This window comes from Euprymna scolopes, chromosome 22, assembly GCF_053919585.1.
Source record: "Euprymna scolopes isolate OS-2025 chromosome 22, ASM5391958v1, whole genome shotgun sequence".
NCBI classification, from domain to species: Eukaryota; Metazoa; Mollusca; class Cephalopoda; order Sepiida; family Sepiolidae; genus Euprymna; species Euprymna scolopes.
In genome coordinates, this window is record NC_136503.1 from 33,204,513 (window position 1) to 33,215,752 (window position 11,240).

Consider the following 11,240-nt stretch of genomic DNA (forward strand, 5'->3'; position numbering starts at 1 on the left):
ATTTGTACATATCGCTCCACGGACTATATAAACAACAACACACACACGCGCGCGCGCACACACACATATATATATATTATAATTATTTAATAATAAATATATATTTATTATCCACACACATATGTTTCATCCTTGTAAAATCTTCCGTGTAGATATGATAGTTTAAACCAGAAGACTATTTGAACCCTGATATATATATATATATATATATATATATATATATATATATATATATATATATATATATATATATATATTGCATTTGAAACATTGATATTCTATTCTGACTAGTAGATCATTTGCGTGACATTCAAGTTGACGTTCTTTACATAAAAAATTCAAATCGGCCTAATAGACTACATATTCTATTGTGTAATCTTTTCAGTAAGAGTCACTTCAACAGTATCTTCTTTCACCAGTAACTTCTTTTGGATAATAATATATATTCATTAGCCAATCAAATCACTGATATTGTTAGAAACAAATACAGGCATAGTTGCAAAACCGCCAACTACCAGAACATATGCCAGAGGGTGAATTTGGGAACTATAAGCGTGCTGTAAGCTTCAGCGTCTTCCAGACCAACCCCCAATCCCTGGTGAACAATGGAATGTCTATGATGTTTAAAATTAAGAAAAAATCATAATATAGCATGATAGGGTCAAGTAAAAATAAACACTGTTAGCGTGCCTTTCTTTTATAGATTTTATATAAGTAAATAATGTAGATTACAAAAGCAATTAAATTGTTTTTAATATTTTAAATAGAATTAGGTTCATTTAGGTAAACAAAATCAGAGCAAACTACTTATGTTCAAGTTGACTATCTGTAAGTAAGGCGTTACCGGCTCACATTGAAGAAACTACTGCTACATGAAGCAGAAACGTCTCAGTAGTGGTTATACTTACGGCTCGAGTTTTGGTAACTGCAATTTACCCAAAGAAGGCACAATGCTAGTTAAATATAAAGTGCTTCTGTATGGGATCAAACCTGCAGGAATACTATATAAGGAGTTGAGCAGCGAGATGTTTGTTCACATAACACTTGAACTTTAACGGATTAGTACAGTCAGAGAAACAGGAAACTACGAAAAAATTCGATAATCGAGCGGTTCGAGGGTACAGACTATTCGAGTAGAAGGCTTTCCGACATCTAAAGATCTCAACAGTGTAAGGTTGTCTGGGTAGTCGGTGGTATTTACGTCGAGGGCTTATGACATAATAATACAATTTATTAATATCAAAATTCACTATAAATATGTAAAATAACTTGTTTATAAAATATACAACATAGAAAAATGCTAAATTGTAATTGTTATAAACGCTACGAAATTTGGACCGAATAAAGAAAAAAACAAGTATGGACTTACCAACTTATTTTGTTTTAAGTAGAATAACCTATATTTTCTTTAATTTTGTTTTAATAATGTGACAAAAAACGTGCGTCAGGAAGTTACCATTCTGCAATTCTGTTATTTAAGTAATCGAGAATAACAATCAAATTTGATCAATTATAATGAAAAATTTTAAGACTATGTTGAAGTCGATATTATTTGATATGGTTTAACATCGGCGTATGAGTGATCGGTCTTAATAAGATATGTAGATATGGCCAGGAACTTGATGGGCTAAAACAGGTAACTGTAGAACAACTATGACTGGGAAGGCAGGACATCAACAAACACTAGAAAGGACAACATGTAGATAGGTACTTAAAAAGCAGAAGCCAGACTGCAAGCATAAGAAGCAAGCATTGTAGCTGAACTTAGAGGAAAGGAGCCGAAGTAGAAATTAGTGACGCAGATTGGGAGTAAGTAGATATCTCAGAAAGTAGGCAATAGCGAAGACTGGGCATTTAATCGCATTGACGTATGTTTAACATTATACTAAAAAGATTATATTTATTCCATTACCTTTATTCTTTATTCGACTGGAAACCACATCTGGACAGGGTAATGTTACCGTAAGATTATATTTCCTTTACGCTTGAAATAAGCGATCCACAGAAAAAGAAAAAGTGAGTAGCTATATATACTATTCTTTGTTTTATAATCTGCAGTAAAATGGTTTTATCAGCTTTCCGAGAAAAGACTTACTTATAATTTAACTTATTTGCACGCTAAATATATCTATATAGCGATAGAAAAGCAGGCTAACAGATAATAAAAAGTGCTAACTATTTTTGCGCGCTTCTATTACGTCCTTCATTTAAGTAATAAAATCATAGTAAACGGTGTGTTTGTAGAGGAAGCGAACTTTGAATTTAGATAAATAAAAAACTATATTTTATCATAAAAATACCAACAATTATTCTAAAGAATAATTGTTGGTATTTTTTATTTAAATACAATTTCAAGCATATGACGTAATATGACAGTCAAATTTTCACATAAAATTAAGCTGTATTTCGGTAGAAAAGCGTCGAATGTTTACTTTCAAGTTATCTATTGTGTCTGGTTTATCAACGTAGACATGGTTTATAATTTTTAATGTTAACCGACTAAATTCTAAAATTTTAAATTATCATCTTAGGTATGTTTATGATACAATTAATAGATTTATATTGTTTAATTCAGTTGCATCCTGTTTATATGTCTTTATTGTCAGGTACACTTGGGGTGTAGGAGCTGTGCCAGCTTTAATTCAATTCATTGCCATGCTTTTCCTTCCGGAGTCTCCACGTTGGCTTATTCAACAATCCAGGAGAAATGATGCCACTGAATCATTGATGAGGATTCAAAATAGTCAAAATATTGAAGAAGAACTGAAAGAAATTGAAGATAATTTCAAAGAAGTGCAGGAATCGATTGAAAAATCGGGTGAATATCTATTTTTCATACTTGAAACTTATGCAATATTGTAATAAAATAGCTGAGGCTATTGATGTAAAATAGTTTATCGCCGCTAGTTTTAAAGCGCGGAATAAGATAAGAGAAACCAAACCTAGAAAAATGTTATGGCTTCTTAAACTAGTTTGAAACACTTTTTACATTAACGTACAAATCAAGATGGCGTTATATATGATTAGGCGTTATCTATAATATAAACCTAACGTGTCTGTTTAAATGTATGTATGTATGTATGTGTGTATGTATGTATGTATGCCGAAAATTTTCGACACAGGCAACGGATTTTCACGAGATTGGTGTCGTTTTAAAGCTCGACCCTTCGGGCGACAAATATCGAAAAATTAGCTAAAATCATTAATTATTCACCCTCTACTGAGCACTTTTCTACAGGGAGAGGTCTCTTTTTTCACCGATATTTTCGAAAGTCATCCTCTCTTTTCGATTGACTAGCCTTAATTTAAACCTTCGCCACTTCGAGTTTGGCGTTGAACGCTACGGCAAAGATATCACTTTTTTTGTTCACGTTCTTTTTCTCTTTCGCAGAATGGGTTCGAGCCTGCCTGCCTACTGCCACTTTTTTTTTTTTTGCTCAACACAGACCTCCAATCATCTGGGCAACGCCGGGCACCCAGACTAGTTTAATATAAATTCTATTTTTATTAAATTAATAGCTGTACCCGACCACGCGTTGCTGTGGTTCAATTTTTTTAAATAAAGCATTAGCGATTTGTATCGTACACGCACACACACACACACACACACACACACACACACACGCACACACACACACAACTAAAATAATTTGTAAATATGATATTAAAAGTCTCACGGTAACGTAAATGCATAGTACTATTTTTATTATTAATATCTACGAATTATTACATGAAAAATAAATATTTTAGCCTATTTTTACACACACGCACACGCGCACACGCGCACACACAAACAAAGACGACTGAAATAGCTTGTAAATGCGATATTAAAAATAATGCGGTAACATAAGTGCATAAAAACTATTTTATTATTAGCATCAGCGACTTATTTAATGAAAAATAAAATGATTTTAGACAATTGTTACACATATACACGCACGCTCAATCGCACACACACAAACAAAACGGTAATAACTTGTAAATAGCATGGTAACGTGAGTGCATAAATACCATTTTTATTAACATCTACGAATTATTTATGTAAAATTAAAATAATTTTAGCCTACTTTACACACACAAACAGGCACAAATACGACTGTAATAATTTAAGCGTGTAATGAACTTGATGATGTTCGGAAAACATGTCTCTTAGTTACGCTATGTAAATATTCGTTTATTTATAAGAATCGATTTATTTATAAGAACCGGATTTATCGATTTATTTATAAGAACCGGATTTATTGATCGATATGTTTCACATGCTTTCACTACGGACTTAACAGTCTCTTTACACACTTGCGATTCAACCGACCTGAAAATATAAAGTTCCTTTCACATCTAGATGTCAACTTTGATGATGGATATCACGTCTGTTCGCATAACACGCTTTCATTCAACTTCCAGGTCGTTCCTTTTTTTTCTCTTCTTTTATGCATCTTGCATAAACTAATTTGCATTAAGTTCGTGTTGCCCACACGTGATCGTCAAATACAAAAGCGACGTCGCCATTTTAACCTTTTTTCTTTTTTCTCTTAAGTGAATGAACAAGATACCCGCGCTAGTCATTACTTGCAGGACTTATGTCTCGACGTGAGCCTTGAAATTAGAGTAAACTAAGAAACTCTTGGTCTTTTCTTTTACACCCATATTACTATTACATATTGTTTTATATTAATTTTTTAATCGACTGGGATGAGGCTTTATAATTTGAGTACTCATTTTTTGCGAACTGTTATCCTCATCTTCATAGTAGTTGATTTCTCACCATGTTTTGGCCAACTCATCGTCTAGCCTACTTCAGGCGGTTACCTGGTTGAAATGTGGTGAAACAACACCAACCATGAAGATGAGGATAAAAGTCCGCAAAAAATGAATACACGAATTACTATATTTTAATCTAATTTTTACTTTTCATGAAATAAGATTTTACTTAATTATTCTTGGATTTTAGTGGCTGGGAGAACAATTTGTCAATGGGGAAGAAAGGATTCGTTTAAATCAATTTCTATTTTGGAAACATATTTTAAAGATGGACGGATAAAAACTATATAAAGGGCGTTTTAGAGGCGGTGGACATTAGATTAAAAGAAATTACAGAAAAATATGTGGTTTATTCAAAAGATTAATTTTCAGCAATTATAATTTAATAAAATTTCATGCATATGGCCTCGGCGGCTAGGGCGTATATGAAGTAACCTTAAGGTCACATTTTCACAAACTCTACGTATTAAATTATGTGATATTTCAGTAATAATGCGTCGAATATTTTCTTCCTAGTGTTCTATTGTGGCTGGTTTATCAGCGTAGGCATGGGACGTTGCATATCTCAAAGAAAATAATCTAATGAGATTATATCTCACGAACGAGATAGCCAGTTGACAAGTCCATTTCGTGAAATTATATGTTTATCAAATGTCTCTCTCTGCAAACCGATCGTATCGCGCACTATGTGACATTTTGTAATAATACTAATAAATACAGAAAAGATAGTTTCAGTAGCAGTTTGGAAGTTAGACTAGTATTATTTAAATCAATTTTATTACAGTCAGATGTTTCCACCATCATAGAGTTGTATATATTTAATTTGATCCCAAACTAATAAGATGCTTCGCAACATATTCGTTAAAAACTAATGCAAATAGTTGCGTTCGCAACAGTTACAAATGTATAAATTAATGAACCGCGACTAAACATCCGAACTATTCGTAGTATTTCTTTTTTTTTTTTTCTAAATTAAGCTGAGTCATATGGAGTGCTTTTTAGAGGCGGCGAACTTACAATTGACAACTATATTTTCTTTAATTGCAGATTTGGAAACTATCAATTATTTTGAGTTCAGCATGGTTTGACAGGTTATCATGTTTCTACAAGTACACGGCACACAGCGCGCGATATCATCAATTTACTAAGAGAAACATTTGATCAACAAATACTTTCACGAAATGGGGCTGTCAACTGGCCACCTCATTCCTGCGATTTAACCCCATTAGGTTATTTTCTTTAGGTATATGTAAAGTCCCATGTCTACACTGATAAACTAGATTCGATAGAACACTTGGAAACAACAATCAACGCATTATTGCTGAAATTCAGCATGCTTTCATGTGGAGAGTTATGAAAATTGGACTTCTAAATTACGCATTGGATTATTGGCGATTGTTTATTTAAATTATAAATACCAAAACTTAATCTTTGGAACAAACCACATATTTCGACTATAAAAAAATTCTATGATTTATTTTAATTTACATTTCGCCGCCTCTTAAATACCTTTAGAAATGAATGAATTATCGGCGCTTGTTTATTACTTTACTTTGCATTGCTTGCTATCGATTGCTATCAAATTTTATTGAATTCTTTTATATCGATTGCATGTTTATTTTATTTTATTTTCGTTCACTTGGATCTTCCAGGAGGAGGAGGACGGGTGAAGCTGTTCATAAGAATGTTTAAAACAAGCACCGTACGACGAGCACTTATGGTCGGTTGTGGATTACATATGTTCGCCCAGTTCTCCGGTGTAAATACCGTAATGTAAGATTTCATTCATTTATTTTAAATCTATATATTTTCATTGAGAGAATTTCTTTCATTTTACTTACACACTAATTAAAAGAAAAACATCTTTTTCAGCTCGTTTGTCGAGTAAATATTTTGTGGCACAGTGTAACCTAATATTATCTGCTTCACGTTCAAACAATGTTCTTTTGTTTCGATGCTGGTGATTTCGATGTCGGAAGATATCACGGTTGATACCACACAACGTGGAACGAAACTTCCTCATCGGTTAATCAATATTATATCTTGGTCTAGTCGAGAAGTTTGAGCCAGTGTTGCCTTGCTGAAGGACAAGTACAAGGAGTATACAAAACACAACGAAACGGTAAAATCAAACAGATAACCATAAACAAAATGTTCTTGATTTGTGTCTAAGTTAAAAATCTGCACTTCCATTTCAAACTGGTACACATGAGGAACTTGTGTATTTTTATATGTAGAGTGGATAGCGTCATTGTTTCTGGATGCTATTTGCGATTTATTCATTTGCGACTTCTGAATTCAAATGATGATCGACGGGAAACAAGTTTTCTTTCCTGAGTTTTAAGAAAAGCAAACTTAATCAATTGCAAGAGGGCTGGGAGCACAGATCCTAACTTCAACTTAATTCTAACTAAACTGTTTGGTTCTGTACGTACTTTTCCTGCAATCGTTTCAGACTGAAAGGAAAGCCGTTGCTACTATTTTATACTTTGATAAAACTAGTGTCAAGGCAAAACTGTTGAAGACAGAGGCAGTTAATTCGCTTTAATCTTTCTTAAGAATCACTGATCAGTGGAGTGAGCGGGGGGAAAGAGCGATCAATAATCATTGTTAAATAGCCTAAAATATCGTTAGATTTTTCCATTTCCATCCGTAACGTCAAGTAAGATCCTACTTCCTCTCGGTCTAAGTGTAACAGAGCACGAATGCGCGTATGACCAGATTAGCAGCTGTATGCAAATGACTGAGCCTGTACGAGGTGATGTCACAGCGAGGAAGAAGTGGAGTGGGGTTAAAGAGAGATCAATAATCAGTGTTAAATAGCTTAAAATATCTTTAGTTTTTTTCTCCGTTCTCATCTGTAACGTAAAGCCGATACCTCCTCCCCGCCCTTAGTACACAATAAACACATTTTTTTATTATTAATCATTTTTTGTGATAATTTCATTTTCATGTCGACCGACCGCAATTTCTCATTGGCCACACGTGATCATTATATTTTGATGTGAAAATCTAATTGTAATGAAGTTTAGATGTCTGTCTTTTACCAAAATGTGTTCGTTTTACTGTAATTTATTAGTTATATAGCTAAAATATTTTTAATTACATAGTATTCAGAATGTTCGATTAAAATATCTATACTTCTGTGTATTTTGTTGCTGTTGAATTTTTAGCGATAATGAAATATTCGCATCTCTTATTCGCATCGCATATTAGCATCTCTTACCTACAGGGGATCAAGGAATTAGTTTTCCTAAATATCAACATTATATTTTTAGGACTTTTTTATACATAGGCATCACCACTTATCAAGGCCAAGAGGCTACTCGAGCATAAGGGTTAAAGAGTGTACAGTAGAAATTGGACAATATAGTAATCGTTAGTAATGGAAATTCGGTAAATTTGTTTACAAGTGGTACGGCTCATGAAGAAATTGTTTACGTTAGACTTGAAGACAACCATATTGTAGTCAGCTGGAAAGCAGGAAAACGGAAGACAATTCTAAGAAAGAAGCTTTGTTCATGGAATCTACGTTTAGATTTGGGCACAGATACCGAGTGAGAGGAATTATTAATAGTGTTTTCAGCTAGACGTATTTTTCTTGTGAAAGTTTGGCGAGGACTATAGACTGAAGCTCAGTCGAACACTTTCCATGGAAATAACGATACAGCAGAGACAAACTCGTAAAATCTCTTCTGTGATATAAAGTTTGCAGGGAAGAGAAAAGGATATCTCCTATGAGACTACGAAGTCTATTTTGAATTCTATCAAGGCAGGACATGGCCTTTCTAGCAGCTTCTGCCCAGATGTGGCAGCAGTACGTAAATAAACAAATATATATATATATATATATATATATATATATATATATATATGAATGGAAATGTATAAAAAAGAATACGAAAAGTATAAAAGCTTATAACTTTTCTTTATTCGTTTTCAATTGGTGACGTGTAGGAATACAAAATAATATTATTAAAAAAACTAAAAAACGTTTTTTATAATACATATATTACTTTTAAAAACAGTATTCTACATACACGTGTTTTGCTACTCTATAGCTTATTCTTAAGACAGTCAATTACGTTGATGAGCTGTATAACAGCGAAACGCGTGTACGTAGCAGACTGTTTTAAAATGTAAAGTAAATATAAATAAGCTTGTTTCCTTCAATAACTGCAAGAAACCTTCTCTACCACCAATAGCAATGGCCAAGAACACATTACCTGAAAGTACTTCTTTTAAACTCCTCGGCCTAACGTTTACAGGGAATATGAACTGGAATAGATACATTGAGAGCATTGCCAAGGCTGCTGCAAGGAAGGTTGGCTCCCTCTACCGTGCTAGAAAACTACTTACGCCTGACAGTATCCTATACCTCTATAAGGCAACCATTCGCCCATGTATGGAGTACTGTTGTCACATCTGGGCTGGTGCATCTGCTTCTTGTCTCTCGCTCCTGGACAGGGTTCAAAAGAGAGTCGCCAACCTGATAGGTCCTGAACTGTCATCTAGGCTTCAGCCTCTGTCCCATCGATGAGATGTTGCATCCCTCTGCCTGTTCTACAAATACTTCAATGGTGAATGCTCTGACGAACTGCAAACACTTGTACCTCCCCGACGTAACTACCCCCGACAAACCCGACAAGCTACTAAGTCTCATCCCTTTACAGTAGAGATCCCTAGGTGCAAGAAAGCCTTTTACTCCAATAGTTTCTTCCCCAGAACTGCGGGTCTTTGGAACTCACTTCCGGGATTCTGCTTTCCCAACTGCAATGATATGCAGAAGTTCAAGTGTAATGTTAACAAACATCTTTCTACTCATCTCCCTTCATAATTACCCCGCTTATTAAGTCCCTGATAGTAGCCCCCTGCTTCAAAGTGGCACTGTGCCTTGTTTGGGGTAAAAATTGAACAACAAAAAAATAATAATATATACTTCTGTGTATATATAGTGTGTAATGTAAAAACTCACGAACACTATCAACATGCAAACAATTAACTATTTCGCACTGGTTTCACCACACAAATTGTCCAACATGACCCTCGTCTACTCGAAAGTCAATCGGCCGTACACACAACGACTCGTCCATCGCGTACACAGAGAGCGAAAACTTAACATAAACGGAATGATTCAATCGAAGAAAAAATATTAGTAAAACGAAATTAAATTAACCACTCTTGGTAAACCATTACCTTATTTCACCAATTAAGTTAACTAACGTTTTATTCGAATTAAATTTTACCATACGAGGGGCGTGCAATAAGTAATACCCCTGACCCACTTCCAGTTGACTGATCTAGCTGATATTTTGCATGTGTGGTAATTTATATCTCTACGGGTTATGTGGCAAATTACAGCTCTGAACTACTTGTGGTTTCTATTTTACAGGTGTTTGAACTGAGTCAGGTGTGAAATGGAGCCTGTTGAATGTCGAGCAGTGATCCGGTCTTTGTATTTGAAAGGATGCACACCACAGGAGACTTTTGATGAAATGAAAGAAACTTATGGTGATAATGCCCCATCATATGACCTTGTTAAACGCTGGCATTGTGAATTCAAACATGGCTGGAAGTCTGTGAAAACAGCTCATAGACCTGGTCGCCTCCCTTCTGCCATTGATGAGACATCTGTCCGACAAGTTGAGGCTGCCATTTTGGAAGCTCGGCGCATTACTATTCGCCAAATAGCTCAGAATGTCAAGATTAGTACAGGGTATGTGGAAACTATCATTCATGACCATTTGCATATGCATAATACGTCTGCAAGATGGATTCCCATGTTGCTTACAAAAGCGAGAACGCGTCGAGTGCTCGAGGATGAATAGAGACTGAAGCCCAGTCAATGCAGTGGAAGCACTTGGACTCACCACCTCCAAAGAAGGCAAGGGTGCATCCCTCCGCTGGCAAGGTCATTCTCACAGTCTTCTGGGACCAGGACGGAGTTGTGATGACAGATTTCCTGCAAAGGGTACCACAATTACCTATTATGCTTCACTTTTGAGGAAATTAAGGGAAGCTATCAAAATCAAGAGACGGGGCAATATCAGCAAAGGTACCCTCCTCCTGCCAGACAACGCTCCGGTCCACAACTCGTATGTCACCAGATCAGAAGCACGGGCGTGTGGTTATGAAATCCTCCCCATCCTCCCTACTCTCCTGATCACCTCTTCCCAGCCATGAAGTTGTTTTTTGAAAGGAAAGCGTTTCCTAGATGATGCAGCCTTGATTTCTGAAGTCACATCGTGGTTGGAGGATCAAGCTGTGGTGTTCTACAAAAACGGTCTCCAGAGCTGCATCAAATAATGGGAGAAATGTATAACTCCTGGTGATTCCTATGTAGAGAAAGACTAGTAACTGTGCCAAGGTTCGTTGCTCTACTACTATAGGAAGTGAGTCAGTGGCATTACTTATTGCATGCCCCTCGTACTCTATTTTACGGTATTCAACTTTCCGCAAACAGGATCATTGCATTCTGA

General features: G+C 35.3%; 1 protein-coding gene across 1 annotated transcript in view; it reads left to right on the forward strand.

Moving 5' to 3' along the window:
• The first annotated feature begins 2,610 nt into the window (after positions 1 to 2,610).
• Positions 2,611 to 11,240, forward strand: part of LOC145243957 (proton myo-inositol cotransporter-like) — a 52,960-nt gene continuing 44,330 nt past the window's right edge. Inside the window, exons 1-2 of the mRNA XM_080107084.1 lie at positions 2,611 to 2,818; positions 6,414 to 6,534. Of these exons, the coding sequence (XP_079963210.1) occupies positions 2,656 to 2,818; positions 6,414 to 6,534 (284 nt within the window). The 5' untranslated portion in view covers positions 2,611 to 2,655. The remainder of the gene's footprint in view (positions 2,819 to 6,413; positions 6,535 to 11,240) is intronic.